The 23,519-nt window shown below is 42.6% G+C and overlaps 1 protein-coding gene across 1 annotated transcript; it reads right to left on the bottom strand.

Annotated features, from left to right (window-relative positions):
• Positions 1 to 795: 795 nt before the first annotated feature.
• On the bottom strand, positions 796 to 21,739 carry LOC104563916 (cystathionine beta-synthase-like protein). Its single transcript, XM_061988614.1, has 16 exons — positions 21,681 to 21,739; positions 20,327 to 20,511; positions 19,625 to 19,731; positions 18,408 to 18,542; positions 15,727 to 15,806; positions 14,292 to 14,426; positions 13,700 to 13,769; positions 11,715 to 11,806; positions 10,724 to 10,849; positions 9,936 to 10,020; positions 9,631 to 9,736; positions 8,717 to 8,791; positions 7,848 to 7,982; positions 6,805 to 6,913; positions 3,287 to 3,371; positions 796 to 1,107 (listed from the first exon to the last, which is right to left on the bottom strand). Exons 1-16 carry the CDS (start codon positions 21,720 to 21,722, stop codon positions 998 to 1,000), a joined length of 1,677 nt encoding a protein of 558 aa, XP_061844598.1. The 5' UTR covers positions 21,723 to 21,739; the 3' UTR covers positions 796 to 997.
• Positions 21,740 to 23,519: the final 1,780 nt, after the last annotated feature.

The raw sequence follows: 23,519 nt of genomic DNA, 5'->3' as shown, positions 1-23,519 counted from the left end.
CTCGGCTACAGTGAATTGAATCAGTTGTAGGGGCTTTTCTCCTTGAATAAGGCACTGCAGTGTAGAAGCACTTGAACAGGCCTTGAAAGTTTACAGCTCTTGACAGATTACCTTGAATTCTTCTAAAACTGGCATAAGAGGAAGCACTTTAAGATAAATAAGAGGGTGGTGAGGTAAGGGGAAGATACCAGATGAAACAACATGATTTTGAAAACCTTTCAGGCAAGAAGCTTGATCTTACCTTTTAATCTTTTCACTTGTGCTTACTTATTAGGGTACAACTGGAAAACAAGGAAAGGTCTATCTTTGCAGTGAAAGATGGTGCACCGTGTAGAATGTGGTCACTAGTTTGTCACCTCACTGTCAGGCTTCCATTCAAGTTTTTCCTCAGAGCAGCTGGCTGAAACAAGACCCCACTCTAAACCTCAGGATTTCCTCCTGGTTTACACTGTTGTCACCTGAAGGGAACTCCTCCTTTCTGCTCTCCACACCCCAGCCCCATTTTTGTCTCCAGATAAGTAGTACCTAACTTAACATTCTTGCACAAAAAAAAGAAAAACCCAAAATCCAAAACTTTCCAGAGCTCTCCTGGACCTCTGCTTCAGTAACTCTTTATTTCAACACATTTTATGAATCTGAAACAATGTTTTGGAAAGTCAGGCTTCAGACGTAACAAGTAAGGAAAATATCACTTAATTTAGGCAATATTTTTACACACATATATATATATATATATAGGTAAAAAAATAAATTGTCTTGATATGAGATACTGTGTAACCTGATTAAGAAACAAGACCCCAGAGGCTGTGCAATACAGCAAAATGCACTGGCTGCATAGCTGACACCAGGATAGCTAACTGCTTGTCTTCAGCATTTTATAGCAGACAGATACACCACAAACCCCCCTCCATCTTTATATTCTACCTAAATATAAACCTGATTCTTTGTTGGAGATTGCAAAAATGTTGTTGAAGAGGCTCTACGCTGCTACTTGACTTTAGTTGGACCTTCTTTCCCGTTCTCGTGCCGTCACAAAGTTCAGAAGGTCGATGGCTGTAACGATGCCAAATACCATCTGTCGCTTACTGGAGGCACCGTCACTGTGATCTACACAGGAACAAAGAGGGGATTTTGGCTTTAGAAGGAATGAAATCAAACCATCCCATTTAAGTTTAATGGCAATGTTTGTAAAGGCAGGTGTTGAGTCATCCCAGGTCTACGTGTCAGGGCGTGTTGGTGGAGCTGGTCATCACTGATGACCCTTGCATGTTGAGGGGGAACCCAAATAGCATCTTGACCAACAGTCATACAGGAAGCAGTAAGTGTTTTCATTTCAGAAAGGCTCCCCAACAAAAGGGATATAAAAACTGAAATATTATCATAGAATTACAGAATGGTAGAGGTTGGAAGGGACCTGTAAAGATCATCCAGTACAACCCCCTGCTCAAGCAGGTGCACCTAAAAAAAGTCACACAGGAACATGTCTAGGCAGGTTTTGAAAACCTCTCAAGAAGGAGACTCCTGTGCCAGGGCTCCCTCACCTGAGCAGGAAAGAAGTTTCTCCTTAAGTGGAACTTTCTGTGTTTCCACTTTTGTCCATTACCCCTTGTCATATTGCTGCATACTACAGAAAAAAGGGCTGCCCCATCCACTTGACATACACTTTTCAAATACTTGTAAGTATTAATGAGGCCCTCCCTCAGTTTTCTCTTCTCCAGGCTGAACAGTCCCAGTTCCCGCAGCCTTTCCTCATAAGGAAGATGCTCCAGTCCCCTGATCATCTTGGTGGCCCTGCGCTGGACTCTCTTGAGAAGTTCCCTGTCCCTCTTGAGCTGGGAAGCCCAGAATAAAGGATAAGGGTCCATCAGATGTATTTTTATTGACACAAAAATTCAACACAAATCCTCTGTTATAAGCGATATTTTCCTCATAGATTAGTTTGTGGTTCCACAAACTAATGGTTTGTGATAGTATCGTAGTATGAATACTTTGTGATAGATAGTAGCTGCAAACTGCTACTATCCTATTTGAACCAGGGGCCAGTAGGGGAGGATATGCCACACTACCATCTTTGTACCTCACTGTCAAATACAGAAGTAGTATAAAAATCACAATACAACACCTTCCCACTTATATTCAATAAACTTATTAACCATCTCATCATTGCTGCATGGAGAGCACAGGTTCAAGTGCTTTGTCATTGCGGCCATAGGCCTTTGACTTGGGAGCCAAATGTCCAAGTGATCTCTGGTTCCTTATCTCTGGTTTAAATTCTCTCTGCCTAAAGTCTGTCTGTACTAGAGATGTTGAGCCTATTTATATACTCAGTTTGTTTGGCCAGCTGGGTTGTCCTAGACTTTTCATTTACTTTGTTCTATTGCAAGCTTCTGGTGAGATTCTAAGTTTATAAGAGCACATCCTTACGGAGATTATTCAGAATGAACCCAAATTTGACGACTATTCTTCATTTACCCTTACAATTGAGACAACTGTCAGATAAATATATCTGATGAGTCTTAATATTTGGTTTTTAGTCTAGTTTCTCAATGTTTGTAAATTTGCAAGTTACCTGCTATAAGAAAGATAAACCAGGAAAAAACACTATTTGTTTATTCACAAATAACAAACCCTAGCTTTGGAGACTTATTTAGTAATTTCCAGGTCATAAAGAAAGCAGTGTAAAGAGTTTTGAGAAGGATGAAGAAAAGTAGAGTTTGAAGGGAAAAATGTCAAGTGAAGGGGAATAAGTTAGCTTAAATTAAATAAACAGGAAAAAGAAATATTAAGCTATGTTGAGACAGTGATGTCGGTGTTGATCTTCCTTACTTACACTGTTAATCTGTGTCTAACTAAATTTTAGTAAGTTGTAATAAAGATTTTGCTTTAGAAAGGCAAAATTGAAGTGTAGTTAACCTGGAATGCTCACTGTGATGGGGCTGCTGGAAGCTATATGGCAGGAGTAGGAAGAAGCAAAGATCAGCTGCACTACAGAAGCTTATTCATTGGCTTACTGCTACTAAAAAAGCCACTGTCAGTGACCTAGACTCAGGTAGTCTTGCTCAGTTCTCAGCAGCATCTTGCTCCAAAAGCAGGTATATTACAGTATGTGAGGTTATTAATGGGTTTAACATTTACTCTACAAGAATGAAAGTGCTAGTAGCCACAGTTACATACACAGAAAGAGAATTTGACTTCTTCAGAACTTGTTTCCTGACACACACTTGTACTTGCTTCCTGTTACCACTCAAAGATTACTTTCTTACAAGGTGCTGTACATCATACTCACATTGGATTTGTTCATGAACCACTAGAGCAAAGTGGTCTATTTCCAGGATATGAGAGAGTTTCCCCAAGTTGTCTTTCAGTTTAATCTGAGGAGAGAGTTACAAAGCTTCAATAAAACAGTCCTTTACATGTTTAGTGGTTGATAATCTCTAAACACTTTGTGCAGTATTAAAAACAATGTATCAGTATTTATACATTGCTCACATCTGAAGTATTGTAAAGCACTAACAAATCAAGGTCAACTTAAGAGATTGGTTTTTGTTGTTTCAAGATCAGTTTTGTTTCTAATTTCCAAGAAAACAGAATTTAAAAAACAATGAAGCATTAAGCTATTAATTCTAATTCTGCAAACATATTGAAAATATTGAACATACTGAATATCTGAAAGATATTAATTGTGGAAGAAGGTGAAGTGTTCCATGTATCTAACAGAAGAAGTTACCATAAAACTGATTACGTTTGGTGAATCCACTGTGGCAAGCTGGGGAAAAAGGGAGTGAATCAGACTGTAAATCATTGTGGATGTGAATATAATCTGCAAAGGCATTGTGGAAAGAGAAGAGCCCAAACAGGCCAAAACAAAACTAAGGGTGAAGATTACTCAGCTAACATTGTAGTCAGGTGCAAATCTAGGAATTAAGAATTAATTTTTTAAGTGAATTTCAACTTTGCTAAGACTAAACAAGAAAATACCCTGTTATTGGCTCTGCAGAAAGAGTACAGATACTTCTCAAACACTTGGCAAACCACTTGCTGGAAAGAATACATTAAACTATTCTTCCTACATGCTTTAACATATGAAGCAGCAGTAACAAGTCTACTATCCAGGTGACTCTCCAGGTAACAGCAGCACCCACCTTCTGACATACTTTCATTAAAGGAGATTAAGGGAATTCACAGCAAAGAAAATCCTTGCACTGCAGGGTTAAACAAAACAAACCAAAACAAAACAAACCCTTATCCTTCAGTGAGATCAGTTTGTGACTGAGAAATAAATGCCATAGCACGGAGAGTTGGGCTGCTCTGGAACACAGAGCTCTGGTCTCCATACTGTGAGTTCAATGAGATCAAAAGGATTCCCAGAAGCCTGTGTTTAAGGGACCAGCAGGCTATAGTGCATTCTGGAGCATCAATCCTTAAGCTTGTGGGTGAGGCACAGCACAGGGGGGAACCTGGACTTACTGCCACATCTAGTCAGCTATCAGTCACCACCACTGGCAAGCAGTTTTGTGCAAATCTGTGTGCAAAGCGAAACACTTGAACCTAAGTTCAAAGCTCAGTGAAGGGGGAGAGTCCCCTGCCTTCTAGTTGTGCATAATCAATATAAAATAATAACAACAACAATTGTCCACAATCCTTCTCAGGGATGGGGTAGGCTAAGGATGACCAGGACTAGCAGCCCATGGGCATCACTGGGACAACGGTGAAGGCAGAAACATGTTTTGAAATACTTAATGGAAATTTAACAGCACTGCCACAGTTGTCTCACTATCACTCAGTCAAGCTTCCTAAAAATGTTGCCCATGACTTTTCTCACATTTAGGCTCTTTTTTTTTAGAAAAAAACCCCACAAACAAACTATGAAGTCTTTAAGGCAAATGGCCTATGCACATGCTACTACACTACATGTGACTGAGACTGCTTGTTTGGCTCTAAGGGCCCTGAATTTTACAACTGAATTCTCTCCTTTCTCAAAAGTAAGCTTTGGTCCACTAGGGATTGTGAGAACACCAGGTCTTGTGTTGTTTAGCAGAGTGTTAAATGGTTTAGGCCACTAACCAGAAATCACACCAGGGAATAGGCTAACAAACACTAGGTATACTAACAGCAGAGTGCCAGACAACATGCTCCAGACTTAATTTCTGGAAAAGGCAGACAAGAAGTCTCCTAAGGCTATGTCAGTACCACACCTAGGAGATGTCAGTAGTTGATGCAAAGATCCTTTGGGGACTCACTGGATTTAACCCAAACCACTAGGAACTAACGTCTGACTCCATAAGAATGGTCCATGTCTCCACTAAGACACAGCACTTGTTTGACTGGCAAATTATCCCGTGACTGGTGTTTTTAAAGCCCTAGAGCACTGTTCTCCTGGAGACTTGAAAAAACTCTATAACCATTACTCTTCCCGTCTAAGAGCTCACCACAAAACAATTGTGTCAATCACATCAAAGAAAGCCTTCTGTGTTGACAAAAGAAAGCTTTGCCTTGGTAGTCACAGACTAAGATGACCTCTTATTGATGCATGCTGTGGTACAGATCCTAACTGTAGGATATCCCAGGTTGTTTCAGTGACACAGATGCTCTGTTTCCCCAGTTTCAACAGTAAATGAGCCAAACAAGCCTGACTAAAGCAAAATCCACAATACTTCTGAGGTTATGTGCATTTAACCATGTTTCTCCATTAAGCCATCAATTCAAATGGAAAATAACCAATGAATGACACTTTTAGTTAGCGTGTTAGCAATACCACCACTTGTGTCACTCCCCTTCCATCCTCCACCAAGGAAAATGTCAGAACAAAAGAGAAAAGGAACGGTTAAGCTGTTCTTTACTGAAGAAGCATTGAAAACTTCAAGCTGCTCATGGAAAAAAGCCACAACCTCAGAAGTGCAGAGAATTGACTACTACAGCTAACACCAGCGTAGCTACAGAAATGATTGCACATCACCAGCCCCAGAAACTCTGAAGGTGGGAGTGAGGGAGGACATGAGCTAAGCAGTTTTGTTACGCACCACATTTCCACCTGATGCTTGATTATCTGTCTGGGGAAGAAAAAACACATTTACATTTTTTCCATAAACAACTACCATCCATTCTCAACCTCAGGGACTTGGTAGTTTGTAGACTGCACGGAATCATTAGGCATACTTCTGGAATACAGCACCTCATCAACTATGAGAGAGTGCTGAAACTAAAAAGCCTGATGAAAACAAGGTCAAACATTGCATGTTACAAAGAAAATCCTTTTCCTGCAAAAGAAGCAAAGCAGCAGAAACAATATTTACACATTTTAGAAGAGCACACATACGGCTTGGAAGTTGTGACACCTCAGCAAACCACATTGGATGGACAGGTAAAAGTGGCTAACATCAAAATCCACATATCTTGCTAACGTCAGCTTTCAGAACCCACCCCACTGTTTCAGCAAGGCATCTGACACAAGAAGCAAACAGCTGCTTGCTTTTAGCCAGTACAGAAATTATTTAGAAGAGATGTTTCAACATCTTTCTGTCTCTTCCCCTGGGTAATTAACACCACCTAGATTTGTGCCAGAGTTTTGGGGGAAGGAGGAAAGTAAAATCCTGCTAGGAGAAAGCCTGTTGAAGTAACAAAGCACAATACAGAGCCGGAACACAAATCTGAGAGCTGTTGAGTGACCTAGGACCGTGCTCAGTAACAACTAGTCTATTATGGTCTCAGGTAAACCTTACCCAACCTGAAGCTGTTGTGCTGTTAGGACACCTCCAGCAGTACTTTACACCAAAGAACCAGGAGTTACAGAATATACCTGCTTACCTGTTTAAATTGCTTGTAGATTACTTTGCTGACTTCATCAGAAGGCTGAACTTTTCCAGCAAGCAATGAAGAAAGCATGTTACCCAGGGTGACCATGCCCAAAATCACTCTGGGGAAGGAGAGGAGATAGGGCTAAACAACATAAAAACCTCAGGTGTTCCTGTAGATAAAACCACCCACTCTTAGCCACCCCTGAAAAGTCAGTTCAACTGCTTCACAGTATAAAGCAATATCATTGATGGTATACTTGGATTCTAAGTTTCTCAGGAGACAGAGTCCAGTTTTCAGAAGTTCTGGAGACTCACACAGAAGTCAGCAGGTGCTGTGGGTGCCTGGCCCTTCTGAACATTAGGCTCTTTCTGTCTCTAGTCCTGGCAAGTGGAGAACTTCTTGCAACCTGAGAGAGCTTTTCAAAAGCACAGACTTCATTGTTTTAAACCCTTATCTGTCTTTTTGAAAGGCATGACAGCAACAGTGACATGTTCACCTCAGTTTTGCTCATTTCCCTTCTCCTTGCAGGGGACCTAGGATGTTGCAGGGACCTTCAACTATTAGTTAGCTCTGCAACTGGAGAGTAACTGAGCAACTCTCCATTATTCAGCCTGTCTTACAGGAGATCTACAGGGTAATACATCATACCAGCTTGCAGGGGACACCTTGGTTTATAAAGACCTTACAACATTGCACTGTAATGCAGTGTCCTGAAGAAACTGGGTGAAAGGTGTGCTTGAGAGTGATACCTTTGAGGGTGGTTGTTTTAAATATGAATTTTTGCTTTGTTGAATAACTGTTAGAAAAACCAATGAGACATACTGAGTAAGTATATCATAACAATCATTAGAAGCTTATGTGAAGGGCAGGGCAGATTTCATATTAAGTCAAGCATTGGTGTGTCTAAGGCAGCATTTCCAAACTGTGGTGTTATAATTGAAGAAAAAGGAGTAAGAGAATATTATAGTTCTAGTAAGCATTTAAAAGACACCCCTTGGGACCTGGTGAGGGAAGTGATACATATGGATGAATAGTGATATATGTGGACATACCCAGATTCATCAACAACTGGTACCTGGTCGAATCCCTTCTCCCGAAGAATTTCAACAGTCTTTGCACAGGTAACAGTTGGAAGCACAGTCAGGGGAGCAGAGAGGCTTAGTTCCTGAACACTGATGTTCCACCACCTAGGGATGAAATAAAACCCAAACCCATGCAAGTCATGGAGAGAACAGAACCAGTTTTTCATGTGCTTCATGGCCTTCAGCACTACAGGGGTGACCAATGGCTGCCCAGAAGAGTCAGGATTCAGCAGCCTCAGTCAGCCTTCAGGGCTTTACAGTTCTTCCCCATTATCAGAAAGTCACTGAAGTCACTGAAGCTTTAAGATCAAAACGCTTTTCTTCATTTCATCCACATTCTACGATTAATTACAGATAGTAAATGGAGAGTACTGGTCTCCCTAGCTTCATTATTTATAATGATGGGAGATTCATAATCTCCCTATTTCATACTCATCTTACACAGAAAATTTTGTGCTCCTACTCAAAAGAGCTACCCATAGTTACAGTCATTATAGGCAGCACTTTATGGAAGATCCCCCTTCACCTACATAGGCTTGCAGTGCTTTGCACTCAAGAACTCTGATCTCAGAAGGATTCTCTAGATACTACTCTTTCATTTCAGATACAAACCTTTTCATTAAATAAATACAAAGTTTTTTTCTGCTTCTATGCAACTCGAAGAAAGAAATCAACTCATTTAAGCAGATCTGATTAACAGCTGCAATTACACATCAACACAAGAGCATGAAAGATTAGCTGAATCAAAGGAAGTAAATTGAAATGAACTTTAAACAAGCAACTGCCATGAAGTTGATTGAACAGACTCATGAAAATCCTAAGGGATCCAATGTGCTTACCAAGGCTTTTTGACAAGGTCTTCTTCTTTCATGAACCCTTTCTGAAACATCCATTTGTCACTCAAGAACTTGGACCTGCGAAGCATCAGGAAGTGAAAAGCTCATTAGCAGGCTGAACATCTGACAGCAAAGCTAATTGCACAGAGGCAACTGTTTGCAGCCCACTATCATAAACAACTACAGTGTAATCAAATATATGCTGCCATTTGTAAGCCAAGCTTGCCAAATGGCAACACTGAGAAGAAATACTCATAGGAAGAAAAAACGAAACCCATAGGAAACAAAAGTTTTGGCTACATCAGTCCCTTGCAATAGCATAGAAAGCCAATCTGGGACATCAGGACAACCTGTACTCAGGCAAGGTCTGTCTGCAGTTTCAAGTTGGCTAGTATTGTGTTGGATGAAACAGAAACCGGGAAATACAGCTAAAAACTTGACATTTTGGGATATGTTTCAATGCAGTAGAAGAGAAACTTCTCAGCACAGCTCAGAGTCCTCACACTTTCACCTGTAAACTTACCCCAACACTGGCTGCTGCCACAGTAGTGCCGTATTCTGCTGTGGACAGAGAGAGCAGACTGCCTTACAGGGACCCTTAATCCAGGAACAGGATAAAACCAATGGTCACCAATAAATAAAACAGTGAAAGCAAGTATTTTCCTGTGAAAGATGCTATCCAGTGATGGTTATGTACTGAAGTCAGACACAAGGAGGAGCTCAGCTTTCATAGAGCTAAACTCCTTTCTACTCCATGTGAGAGCCTTTCTAGATGCCTCAGAAATTGTGCCCCACACACATTCCTTGCTTTGGTAACTGGATGCTATAAGAGATCTGTATTCAACTCGCTACTGCTGTAAGGAGGTTTAAGGGACTGCCTTGCCCTTTTCCCAGAGAGAAGACACACAGGTTCTTACATGTAGTTCCTGACAGAGTCAGGGAGGATAACGACACAGCGCTGACCTTCCTTCAGCTCTTTGGCTGCCTTCACAGCTGCAGACATGGCACTGCCTGAGCTGCCACCTGCCAAAATGCAAATCAGGGGCAAAGCTGTCAAATCGTTAAGTAAAATGAGAAAGAACAAAAGTGAGGAGGAGAGATAGGGGAGCCGAGGGTGAGGAGGATGGCTTCTGAAGTGGAAGGAGGTCTCCTTGACCTGCACAAGGCTTCAGCCTCCCACGTATTATCCACAGAAACCCAAAAGATTTGCATCTGCTCTTACCACACAGCAGTCCTTCCTCTCGGATCAGCATGCGTGCTAAAGCAAAAGACTCCTCATCATTGCTCTTGTACCACTGGTCCACTACCTGTGAAAGGGCAGGAAGACAGAAACAAGGATCTCTTTAAATGAGCAGGGCTAGGAGAGCTACACAACTAGTGTTAATTCAACCCATGCTCTTTGAGGTAATAGCTGCCCTACTGAGCCATGCGCTGGGATTTCCACCCTCCAAATGCCAAGTGCTGGGGTTTTTTTGCCAAGGTAAGACGATCACATCAGCACAACAGGCTCCTTATTGAAACTTTGCTGTGAGTACAGGCTGTTGTGAAACAGCCACAGAGAGCATCAAAGAGTTTCCTCCCCTCTTGGAGAATTTCCCAGGAACACAGGCTCTACTCAGGACATAGTTATATCACTTTTGGCCAGGAAGGGTTGGGGTGCTTTATTGAGGGTATTTCTTGATTGGTTGTGTGGAGTTTCTTTGAGGTGTTTTGGTTTCGTTCTTTTTTCTTTAATAAATAATGATTTTTTAAAAGTACTGTGTAAGTACTGTGTTCTAGGAAACTGTTACCAGCTCATAGTATTTCCACCTAGCATTGTAAAACTAACATGGCCAGTGCAGAAGCCTGCTGAGGACTGCTTTTGCTGATGGAAAGAACAAGCATAGTTCTGTCTCCTAGCCTTCCCTTCTCAGCGCAAAAAATATTTTCCCGAGTTTTTCCTGCACCTTTCACCTCACTTCTGCATCCCAGGAGAGGTGAAAGGGCAGTAAATCAAGAAGCATGACTTACAGATCTATCCAGCACTGTGGGGACAAAATCATATCCAATTCCTTCCACTTCATACATTGTCGTGTCAGTCTTGTTCAGTTCTTCTGGTGTAGCAAGGATGGAGCCTTCAGGATCAACACCTATAATCTGGAGAAGCAGTTTCCACTTTGTCTACCATGACACATTGCTTTTGAGAACACAGCTATTTACTCATGAGCCTTGGCCTCCTTACAGCTGTTGCTGTCACACTGGCTGCACAGCTAACCAAGCTAACAGCAACCTAGTCTCCTATTCATTTCTTCCTGGCAGCATTCACGTCCTCTGTGCACAAAATGCTTTGCTGCTTCTGGCTCCTTGGCAATTCATCCTGTCTCCTCAAGCGACGGACACTGAGGGGCACCACTTGTTTTACGTGGGTTTTGCTTGGCTTAAACAGAAGGCAGGGTTTCCTTGAGACAAGTTTGTCTTCATTCATATGTCAGGCACCAGTACAGCCAATACATTTTGTGCCACGTGTAAGCAGATAAGTTTTATTTTGTTTACCACTTCCTGCCTATGTAGGAAAATAGTTGCTATTGAAGCACAACACCAATTTCTGGGGGGAAATCCAACACAGCACACAGTTAGACACACAGGTTGGTGTGTGCAGAGAATATTTGCCTGGATAAAACCTCAGCAGCTCCAAACAAGTTAAGGAAGGCACAATCAGAGAGGAAACACAAGGCTGCAGTGCATACCAGAGAAGGAAGTTTCTCAGACACCCCATGAAGGGATCCGAGAGATGGGTTTCATCTGCTGAACTCTGAGTTCTGCTCAGCTGTGAGACCAGAGAATGATGGTTTCAGACAGTTCTCAGCAGAAAAGAAAGGTTTTCAGACTATCTTCTGAGAACATCCAAGAGCTACCCAGAGCAGGGAAGACCCAGGGCAGGCTTGGAAGGAATGGGATGTGCCAAGTGGAGCAGTTTGAATTTCACCATGCTAAAGAGAAATGCTTTAGGCTTGCCACTTACTTTGCAACTTGGACATTTCTCCTTTAGTTTTCTGGCGATGCCGGTGATGGTACCTCCTGTGCCAGCCGTAGCCACCATCATGTCTATTTTTCCTGTTTAAAGGTGAAGGGTGTTAGTTGTGAAACCTCTCCCAGAATGATGGATTAAAAACTGACTTAAACCTAGGTACGGACTTCAATAAAAATGGGCAAGATAAGGCTCTTTCCTTCCCAAGAGCTGTGTTATGAGACCTACCTTGAGACCACCTTGCTCAGTCCCCATTTACTTCAACAGTGGTTTTGAAATATCCATCCAAGTGGCCTGGCAAGGCATCAATTTGTGATACTTTGGACAGGACAAGAGGTGGCTCACACAGCTGACACCTGTAGTTTTCCTGTTACTGTATTTGCTGAAGTAGATAGTTCATTCTTTAACTTGGAATGAGCAGTCCAGGCTCTAAGTTTGTGGCATGGTAGTTTGTGGCAAACTTGAAGTTTGAATTAAAATGGGGTACTTTAACAAAGACAAACTGAATCCTCAGAACAGCTAGAGTTACTTTTGAGGAGGTGAAGGAGAAAATTTCCTTCACATGGTCTTCACCTTCACAGAATCCCAGAATGGTCAGGGTTGGAAGGGACCTCTAGAGACCATCCAGTTCAATCCTGTGCTAAACCAGATTCACCTCAACTAGGTCACACAGGAATGCATCCAGCTGAATTTTGAAAATCTCCAGAGAAGGAAACCTCACACCTTGTGCCAGGGCTCTCTCCCCCTCACAGCCAAGTTTCTCCTCATGTTCCAATGGAACATCCTGTGTTCCAGATTGTGTCTCTTACCCCTTGTCCTCTCCCTGGGCACTACAGGGAAAAGGCTCGCCCTATCCTCCTGACATCTGCCAATGTTTCAGTCATTCCTCATAAGAGAGATGTTCCAGCTCCCCTTAAATGAGAAGGAATTTATAGGTGATTTACTTATTAGAAGGTCCCACCAAAAACTGCACTGCTTTATAACAGGAGGTCATAGTCTCCTGTGTGGCTCCTTCTACCATCTATGGCAAACACTTAGTTGGTAGGCTGCAGCATCACACTGAACACCTCTCACAGCTCTCAGATCAATTTCTTAGCTGTGTGAGTTAGCCCAGCTAAAGCTCTCTACTGCCACAGCTCAATCATTTCTGGTACTTCACCTCAGCTGCCTACAACTAACATGGAAGTGACCTCTACAAAGTAAAAAACTCTTACTGGGGACGACTGCAACACAGACCAGTTTGTACTCCTGAGGACAAATCACAGAATCACAGAATCTTAAGGGTTGGAAGGGACCTCAAGAGATCTCAAGAGATCATCTAGTCCAATCCCCTTGCCAGAGCAGGGCCACCTAGAGTAGGTCACACAGGAACTCATCCACCTGGGTTCTGAATGTCTCTAGAGAAGGAGACCCCACAACCCATCTGGGCAGCCTGTTCCAGTGCCCTCTCACCCTCACAGTGAAGAAATTCTTCCTTATGTTTCTTTGGAACCTCTTATGTTCCAGCTTGTACCCACTGTCCCTTGTCCTATCATTGAATGTCACTGAGAACAGCTCGGCTCCATCCTCCTGACACCTACCCTGTACATAACTGAAGTGTAATGGAGTATTTTGTCTAAGAAGGTAAAAAACATTTCTCTATTTGAGATAACAGATCTCAACATCGTGTTCCTTCATGCCACTCCAGTTATGTCTATTTTTTTTTGAAAGATATCTTAAGCATCACTGCTTTTTCCACCTGATCACAAGCAGAGGAGCCTAAAATCCAAAGTGTCCCTCTAATGGGAAAAAAAAAAATCATTACTACAACTATTGAAATAGTGAATAGAGACTCAAATGACACATAGCACGTGTAGGATTTGCTGTATCAAATCCCATGCATTTCTCACCCACCTCAGGTCCCGTTCTTCAAGAACCTAACCATAAGTGAATACCAGAGAGTCACTGAAGAGAGGGTTATAGCAGCAGAGCAACCATACCTTCACACTGCTGCAGGATCTCTTCAGCTGTGGTGTCATAGTGCGTCAGGGGGTTGCTGGCGTTACGGTACTATATTGAAAGAGGATAGCCATTAAGTGGACCAGAAAGACAAAGTTGTGAGGCATTTTAAGAACATGAAAAACATTATGCAAGCCCCACAACAGCCACATATACTCTTTCCAGGCTGTTTCCTTCTCTATTATCTGAATCTAGGCAGAATGCCTGAGAGGAGATACAACCTTCCTAAGTGACTTAATCTAAGAGTAGTTCTAAGGTGCCAGCACCTTCCAATGGCAAGATCAGACCTGTCTGTGGGACAGTTTTAGGAACATGACCCTTGTGTTCATTCTTCCACGCTGGAGTGCCAATTCAGTGGCAAGAGCCATCACTATGTTTTGCAGTTTCTGCAAATATAGGCTCGTTGCTCCCTCTACTGACTACAAAAACTTGCTGCCCTCCAGCACGGTGATGGCTCAACCACAGCTCCAGACCCAGAGGAAGTGACGACCCAGAGATACACCTAGACAAAAGAAAGAGGCTGCAATACATCCTCCCACACTGCCCATGCATCTCTGACACCTTGGCTTTTACCTGGTCTAGTATATGTGCATTGGGAATTTCATTTTTCAGTCTCCATGCTACTCCCACGTGAGACTCAGGAGAATCAAATCTGGCAGTAGTTGGGGTCCTCACAATCTCAGCACCCAGAGCTCTCAAGACATCCACCTGTAGCAAATAAAAGTAGTCATATAACCCCAAAGCACTCTCCCAGTTCAGAGACTTTACTAGATGCATCTTCTCTTTTACCCAACCTGCAATAGCCTCTTTAGCTCTTCTCCTAGACCCCAGCCTCACATTACTGAGTCATGAGTCCAAATCCCTAACATCACTGGTCCTGAAATAAGCTTTACTTGGGAGCTAGATGTCAAATTCCTGATCCTATTCTAAGCCTTCAGGCCTGTAAGGACCCTTACTATGCATTCAGAAGCCTCATACAGGCAAAACATCATCTCCTCTCATGTTGACCACATATGTTCTTCACTCCAACAGTGCTATGGCTCAGTTGAAGTGCCAACTATGCATATCTACCGCCTTCTTTGGAAATAGGAAGCAAACGACCCTCCAAAGCTCCACACACCATTCAACTGCTACAACAGGGCAAGAAAGTATATGACACTGAGCTAAGACAAAACTTGTCTTCAGATGGGAGGGAGGCCTTTGGTGCTGCGTGGCGTGTGGCAATGGCCATGCAGTAGCTCTTTCTCCAGAGCAGGTAAGAGCAAGCAATGGGTATAGGCCTTCAGAGGATGTTTTCCTCATTTCTGCCACTGTCTTTCAGCTGGAACACTGCAAGTGCTTGGACTGAAATAAGTGGTGTTGCTAACAGCAATTTGCTGCTTCAATTGAAACACTGGAGATCTCTTATTTTCTTTTGGTTGCACCACAAGACAGAGCCTGCTCTAAAGCTAGATGTTTTATGCCCTCCACAGTGAAGGTAAGTGGACATTACTCAGGTGGCTTTTCCTTCCTCTTTGCTGTTGTGGTGACACAACTCAGATGCTCACCAGTATCTCCCAGTGTAACTTGAAGAGCTCAACAGGCTTCCTCACAGCCTTGCTCAGCTCAGTGCTGAAGAATATTCAAAGAACAGATGAATATTCAAAGCTTTAGCATTGCCTTTCTTTGTGCTCCTCAGTGAGGGACAGCTAACCTGGGGCAGTAAGTCACTTCAATGTGCTAGGTAAATCTCAAGTTCCCTTGACATTTGTATTTAAAACAGTTATGAGTTTTCCAAGCAAGAGGGCTGCAAGGATGGGTCTTAAAGACATAATCTGTCCACAGCTAGCCAGCCTGGATTTCTCTGGGCAATGGCAACAGATCCACAGCAGAGCTCTGCCTGGCCAATGACTTGGAGACCAAGAGCCTACACCTTTGTTTCTAAAGCCACATCACTCATCTGCACCAGCAACTCTGCAAGAGCATACATGCTTATTTCTTAATTCTTTAAAATAAAAGCAGATCCAACCTTCTCCATGCTCATTTTCTCTGGCATCACGATGATACAGTGGTAACCCTTCACTGCTGCAGCCAAGGCCAGCCCAATTCCTGGAAGCAAGCAAAGGCACGTAGAGCATACAGTGAGGAGCAACAAAGAGCAAAACCCACAACGCTAGCATTAGCATGCCCTGGCTGTAATCAGATTTTCACCAGAGGCTTAAGTACAGTGTCTCTGGGGAGGGCAAACAAAATGTTTATGGCTACTGGGGAGAACTGGATTTACAGATTCTGCAAGTTCTTTGAGTACCACAGCCAACAGAAAGTTTAGCCAAGGGTGGGGAAACTTGACATGTGCAAACTGCTATGCCTTACCACATGCACATCACCTTCCTCCTGTCTCACTCACTTCATTTTTACAGAATTAATTTGGGAAAGGAATGAACTTTAGGCTAAAAAGGACTAGAGGAATCATTTTGATACTGTCAGAAGAGCATTAGAGCCTCTGTTGATGCTCACTTCTGCGTTAAATCCCTAGTTTGCAATGCACCAAAACTAAGTCCTTTCTAAAAATACATGATTTAGATGCTCTGTATGCTTGAGGTTCTGAGGCATTGTGTCACCTTGCTATTGTAGTGAAGGATCTCGACTGTTAAAGACAGATACCTCTTTTCCACTTTAAAAATCTGCCCTGCCAGCCCGATTTCTGCCTTCCAGCTCGTCATCGTCTGCCCTACCTGAAAAGCTAAGCTCAGGAGTGCCTTCCCCATGGAATTTCAGGTCACCTCTTTGCTGGATAAGCTAAACAGATCAAGTTAGCTGATATGTGTCTGAGGTCAGGCTGCATGGCACCTCCCCTGCTGCTTTGGGTATCAGGCATACCACCAACGCATGCCTAGGACAATGCCTTACAGGCAGTTTACCCTATACAGAGACTTGTTTGTTCAGAGCTGGCTCTGTTTCTACATGGTTCCGGATTGCGTAGGGGTGAAAAAAAAATGAAACTCTCTAGCTGTTCCTGTAAGAGAAACATAATTCATACCTCAAGTAATTCAATCAGTCTCTAAATATCTGAGAGGGGAGAAAAAAAAAAGGCCCACACCTTTTCCCAGTATATTACAGATAATTATGGATACCAAAATCAAACCACAAAGAGAGCAAAGGCCTCACTAAGGCTGAAGATAAGCCATCCAGCATCCTCTCTCATGGTCTGTGATGGAGAAAGAATTTTGAGACCTAACACTTTTGAATTCTAACCCTTTATACTTTCTGCTACTGATTGGGAAATGCATCAGACTTTGGCTGAGGGAGAAGTGGGATGCAGAGAGGACAAGAGTATAACACATCAACTCTTACATTTAACATACTCAGTAGCTCTGAGCAGCAGCCTAGAGCAAACATCAATTCTCTCAGGTCACTGCCTGCCTTGGTCTTTGCTTTCCAATGAAAAGAGACAGCTTTCTAAAGTAATTGTCCTCTATCTCCTTCAGTTCTGCTTTCTTTCTATCTTTTGGGTTCTGTGGCAAGAAGAACCATTTATCAGGTACTGATCCAGAAAGCAGAATGTCATAGTATGACCTCAGATACTGGAGAAATGCAATATATATGGGTATTTTCCACTACATGCCACGATTGAGGCAGAGGTATAGCCACAGTCACACGGGCTTCAAGTTGCACTGCTCCCCCCGCAGAGCGCATGCTAAGCAAATGGTAACAGATACGACTTCCCAGTTTCCTGCTGAAGGCACAAGAACTGGTCACATATCAGCTCATCATTCCAGTCCCTCTGTTAACAAAGGCTGGACTGGATCAAAAGAACAAGAGAAAGATCTGCCTGGACTGTGTCTATCAGAAGGCAACACTGGATGGATGCCCAAGAAAGAGTTTAAGAACAGGACAAGGTACCTCTCCAGAGCATATCAGGCAGGGAAGTAGCTTGTAGCTCAGCTCAGGAACCTCTTTCTCAGAGGCAGCGTATTTTATACTTAACTAGTTTGAGGGGAAACGTTCCAGATAAGTTTACTCCTCACCAGTAGAGCAGCTTAAGAGAAGTACAACAGCTGTGACACGGGAGCCCAGAGTTCACTCCAGATAGATGTCCTGCCCCAGCCCCTGACTAGCAGGACTGTTCCTTCCTCTACCTCTCCAAGGAAGAGACACTGGCCCAAATGGAATCCACTGAAAATCTAGGTGTGTAAGGGCTGTGTTACAGGATAATGCTGTAGGGATGATGCAGTTTGTATCTCATCTCAGCTGCACACATGGGAAAGGTTGTTTATCAAGCTAGATCCACCTCATCTGATGGAACATAAGAACAAGGACCATGGGACTTGACAAACAGAAAGGGAAGTTCCAGATTCACACTAGTCTTTTGGTACTTGATTTCCAATAATTTCAGTCAGACTTTCATTCCCAAATAAGGCCTAAGGACCCCAGTCAATCTGGCCCAACACTTGTTTTCTTTTAAAGCAAAAAGCCTCTGCAAATGTAGTGGGCCTTCTCCACAGCTCTTCTGTTCAGCAAAGGACACTGCAGAGTTGTTGCTTGTGTGAGCAGGAAGAGGCATTGCTCTCTACACTATGCAGGCAGGAAGAGATCCCCTTTCTTCCTTGCACAGGCAGTCTACACACTCCAATCCTAAGCCTGCCTCTTCCAGGAAAACCACCACAGCACTTTTCCTCCCCACTTTGCTAGGGTTTTTCCATCCCCTACCTGTGTTTCCAGAGGTTGGCTCTATGATAGTGTCCCCAGGCTTCAAGATCCCAGCCTCCTCAGCATCCTCTACCATCCTCAGGCTGATGCGGTCCTTCACACTGCCCCCAGCATTGAAGAACTCACATTTTGCCACTGGAAACAAAGACAACAGAGTTCTTAAACAGCAGTCATTTGCTAAACAGGCTGCTGATCTCCAACATAGCTGCAAGAGCAATTCTGTTAACTTGTCTGCCCAATTCACCTCCCTACTTACACCACCTGAGATGGTGATTCAGTATACAGCATCTCCACTGTTATGGGTCACAAAAATGTGACCCCAAGTCTGGTATTGATGTTGGCCACAGAAGCCAAGAACCCATCCTCTGTCAATCTCTTCAAGAGATGACATCTCCTTTCACCTTTCCTCTTTATCACAGCTCAGACATTGTTACAGGCAAGCCTTAGGTCCCACAGAGAGAGGTAGGAAGAGAACTCTACCAGCATGCCTTGCCTTTTCCCTGCAACATTTCCAGATGAGTTTCTGATCAAACTGAAAGTTTCTCCCCTTGTTCAGCCTACTCTTTCACTTCAGTACTCCCAGCATGAATTCCTTCAATGCTGTTAAACAACACCTTTCAGAACTCTGATCAGAGCCTTCAGGTAGCTCCAATATGGTTGGGTTTAAAAACAAAACAAAACAAACCAAAATCCCAAACCACCCACATGTACTGACAGTTGCATTCCTTTCATAATTCCCAGCGTTCTTTAGTGGTAACTGCAGGTTTGCGTTTTGCACTCGATGGTGAATACTCTGGATATAAGCAGCAGTCAAAAACTTCACACAACTTCTTTAAAATTAAAAAAATAAATGATTTGTTATGAAGAAAGTTTTACTTCTCCTACAAACATGGAAAAGCTTCAGGAAATTTCCTCATGAAGTACAAACTGAAAGATGCTTTAGATGACCAAATCCTAAAAATCTGAAAATCTGCTGAAGAAAGAGGAATCTTTTCCTCACCATTTTTGACATGGTACCCACACTCACAGAATCACAGAATCTTAAGGGTTGGAAGGGATCTCAAAAGATCATCTAGTCCAACTACCCTGCCAAAGCACGACCACCTAGAGTAGGTCACACAGGAACTCATCTAGGACTCCTCCTGTGCCCAGGTTACTACTGTCCAGGTGTCTGACACTGTTTCTTCTTTTAATTTTCTGCCTGCAGAAGTACTTACAAAGTTCACACTTGAGCCCATACTGCTTCCCAATCTTGTTGATTCGCACCAAGGGTGTATTGCCAACTTTATCCAGAATGCTTGGCAGGATTTTCAGAGGCTCTGGCCTGGTACACAAGCAGAAAAAAAAAAGGCAGTGTATTGACAGAAGGGCCACGAGCAGGTCACACAAAAGCAACACAGCACTTCAAATGCTTTTTATTTCAGCCAGCTGTCTCACTGCCCTTTATCAGGCTAGTTATTTCAGATATTTTGGTTCAAAAGAATGTCCACTGGATAAAAATTCACAAAACATCAAGTCTTTGATCCCGAACAAGGATTAATCAGACATCAAGCCCAACGCTGAGGCAAGAATGAACTGCTCTGCACTTCCTCCTGGCATGAAGTAGCTTAGCACTGTTCAGAGTCAGCTATTTTACAAGCAGAAGGCATTAACAGTGCAAACTTTCATCTAGTCAGGGAGCTGCTTGCCAAGTTACTTCAAATAAGTTAGTTCCAGTCCATGTAGCTTCACAGCTTCGGCACAAGGCCCCTTGTGTGCTTAATCTGGGTTCTTAGCTTTGTTTATACATGTAAGTTCAGAAGTATCTACATGCTAAAACAATATCAACTTAAATCAGTCATATTTGTCACATTCACATGGTTCTGAAGAGACCTGGGTTAGTGCCGTACTGAAAATCAGCAAACGAAAGCAATACTTACAGAGTGGTGTGACGATGTGGGGAGGCAGAGAGGGGGGTCCCAAGCTTCCATGTGCATTTGCTAGGTGTATCAGGGCGGATCCACTCTATTTCCTTCTCATTAGCCTTGCAGTTTTCATTGTCCAACCCACCAGGGAGAAAATACTTGTCGGGTGCATGAGGGCACGAGTTCATACCTGGTTTCTCCTGGGAAGGAAGCGTAGACATTTCACCCTTAGGGGAGGGGGAGGAAAGGATAAAAAAAACACAAAGAAGAAACACCTCCCCCTCAAAAAAAACCCTTCAAAACCAAAGAGGAAACAAAAGGGGAAAAAAGTCCCTCACAAATATAAGAGTGATTTGTGTGCCCTGCTGTAACAAGGTCAGAGAATCTTTTCAGACTGAGTTATTCAAGTTCTGAACCATGGGAAACCATCCATTCAACATCACCGCCTCTTCACTGATAGCTAAAAATCATGTTACTAATAAGGAGTCCTTATTCTTGTCTGTCCTTCCACCAACATTTCTGCCTTTTATGTTAATCTGTTTCCAGTCTAGTATCTCAGCATGCAGTTCTTCAGAGGAAAGCCTGCACAGAAACTACCCTAGTGGCAATTTTCAAGGCAATTTTATTGCCTAATAAATAAAAAAGGACAATGACAACAAGTAGTTCTTAACACCAAAGAACAGGTTCTGCCACTACTGCAAGAGATCCTGTCACTATACCGAAGACCCAGGTGTTAGATGAGAGAGCACAGTATGTCTCAGACAAATTCCATGCTCAAACATCCCAGTGTTGGCTTTCCCTTATACAAAAAAAGGGCATCACAAACGGGTATTTTAATGAATGGATGATGTTTCCATAGTACTGTGAAGATGAGAAAGCACTTCAGTGTAATTTTCATTTGCCAAATCCTTATCAACAAAAAGATAATCTTGTACTGCAATGCTGAGTCCAAAAGCTCAATACAGTGGCCTTACATGAGGTAAGCACAATGAAGCATATGCTTACTGTAACTAACCTCCATACCAATCAAGGAGAAGGACTAGTCTCATGGGAGACACTCTTCCCACATCAAAAAAAAAAAAACCCCTCTGAAACAAAACCTCCCAATTCCAAGCACAGGGGAACAGAGTAAGGCTGTTTGGTGACTAGTTAGAAAGTGGTGCCAAAAGACTCTGCTACTTGTGGTCACAAAGGAGAACTCTTCCAGAAAGGCCACTGCATCCACCTCTGCAGCATTCCAGAAAAAAAACCCAAAAAAGACCAAAATCACTCCAAAACCTAGAAATCCTTCTGAAAACCAATAAGAGTTTTCCTAAATTCTGGTTGACAGAAAGACAGGCAAACATATTCCCCAAAGACCAATGAGTACCTTAGACACAGAAACAGGCTTTTCTGATATCACCTTCTCCATGTTCTTTGATGAAGGTGACAGCACAGTAGACTGGACTTTCCTCAGGAGATGGAGTACTGTGGGTCACAAGACTGAAATCCTCTTCAAAAGCTGCAGGTCATACAAGTTTGAAAAAATAACTATCAGGAAACAGTTTGTCATAGGGGCAAGACACACATCCCACCTTCATAGGGGAAAAAAAATGAGCAAAGCTGCAAAACAAAGTTAAGATGATTTGTATAGACAGGATTAAAATCCAAAATAATCATGCAGCAGAGGTATTGTGTAAGACCAATGGACAGTCTCAAGACTCTGTTCTTCCTACATTACCTATTCTTCCCTCTGCCCTGCCCTCCATAGTTCAGATCCAGTAAAGTAATCAGAAAGCATTTCTATTGGACTGTCTGCAATTCTATAAGCTGAAAAGCTACACAAAGCAATAGAAAAATACTCCAGATTGTCACAGGATATGCTCTTCTAGGTACATCAAGGGTGAACAGGCTTCATGGTGCCATCACCAAAAGACCCTGTGCAAAACTTAGGAAAAGTCTTTTTTTACAGGATCACTTGACAAGGCCTCTCTGCCCTTGAGGAGACCAAAAATCCCACAAATTCCTACCTGAACTGAACATGTGTTTCATACACAGCTACAGTGACACTGAATGTAAGAGACACAGCAAACACTTCAACCACAAGGAAGCCTTCTAGCAGGCTTTTTGTTTCAGAATTTAGGAAATATAAAAATGGAAGCAATAAGTTAATTTCTCCTGCTCCAGACAGCTGTTCAATAGGGTCTGCCTGCTTCTCTTCCTCTGAAGACAAAAATCTGTCTGAAGTCTTGGAAAGTGTGGGTTTTTTTCCTAATATCGTTTTTTCTCATCATCATTTTTGCAGGAAGATTCAGCTCTTTCCAATACTGAACTGTGCTAGGCCTGGAAAGGGTCCCTGATCTGAATCTCCTCCTTCTGACAAATGCACACAAAACAGATACAGCTTTCATCAGGCAAAGTTGATGGTCTAGTGACACATTGAAAAAATATTTGAATCACAGGATCGGTGAACTTTAGCATCTGATCCTACAAGTTAACACGGACTACTAACCACAAACTACTACTGCTCTAGGCACATCGATTCCTTTCTTGCATGGTGATTTGAAGAAAATGTCTAAGGTGTTTAAATTGCTGTCCTTTGGGGGGAAATAAAAAAAAAAGGCCTCTGAAAGTGTCCATTTTCCAGACTAAGGCTTGAAATAATTCTCCTTCTGGTTATAAAGACTTCACATCACCAAAATGATATGATTATACTTTATTTTGGTTAATATATGCCCAAGATGGATCCTATCTTAGGCTACCGATCAGGACTAGACTGAGAGACACCAGTTCAAGAAACCTAACATTCCAGAAATACACATAACCTAACACCAGCCAGTCTTTGTTACCAGAAATTACTGTACTTACAGTTCTGGAGTGAAACATAACCTTCATTTCAATTTCTAGAAGGTGCCTGGGTCACAGCTAAGACTATCATCACCTTTTATTAGTAAAGAAAATATACTGAAGAAGTTTCAAGGCTTCTTACGAGCCATATCCACATGCTCCTTCAGACAGCTGGCATGCAATACTGGAAATAAACACCAACTACCCCTGCTCACAGGTAATACTGACAAGATTTACCAAGTCCATCTAATCAGAGTACGTCATTGCCAAAGGATCAGGCCATTTCAACACATAGGAATAAAGCAGCAAGGGACAGTAGATTTTGTTCATCTTCCAAGCTCTCATAAAAGAGGAACACAAAACCTTCAAAAGCTTTAAATCA

This window comes from Colius striatus, chromosome 1, assembly GCF_028858725.1.
Source record: "Colius striatus isolate bColStr4 chromosome 1, bColStr4.1.hap1, whole genome shotgun sequence".
Classification (NCBI taxonomy): domain Eukaryota; kingdom Metazoa; phylum Chordata; class Aves; order Coliiformes; family Coliidae; genus Colius; species Colius striatus.
The sequence above is the reverse complement of the archived record's forward strand: the minus strand, read 5'-3'. Positions and strand labels throughout refer to the sequence as shown.

Coding starts and splice junctions, on each gene's coding strand:
- LOC104563916 (XM_061988614.1), bottom strand. CDS start 21,722: ATGGAGAAGGTGATATCAGAAAAGCCTGTTTCTGTGTCTAAG. Junction 11,807..13,699: donor GATCCTGCAGCAGTGTGAAG/GTATGGTTGCTC, acceptor ACCTTTAAACAG/GAAAAATAGACATGATGGTG. Junction 1,108..3,286: donor GGTTCATGAACAAATCCAAT/GTGAGTATGATG, acceptor GTTCCTGTGTAG/ATCACAGTGACGGTGCCTCC.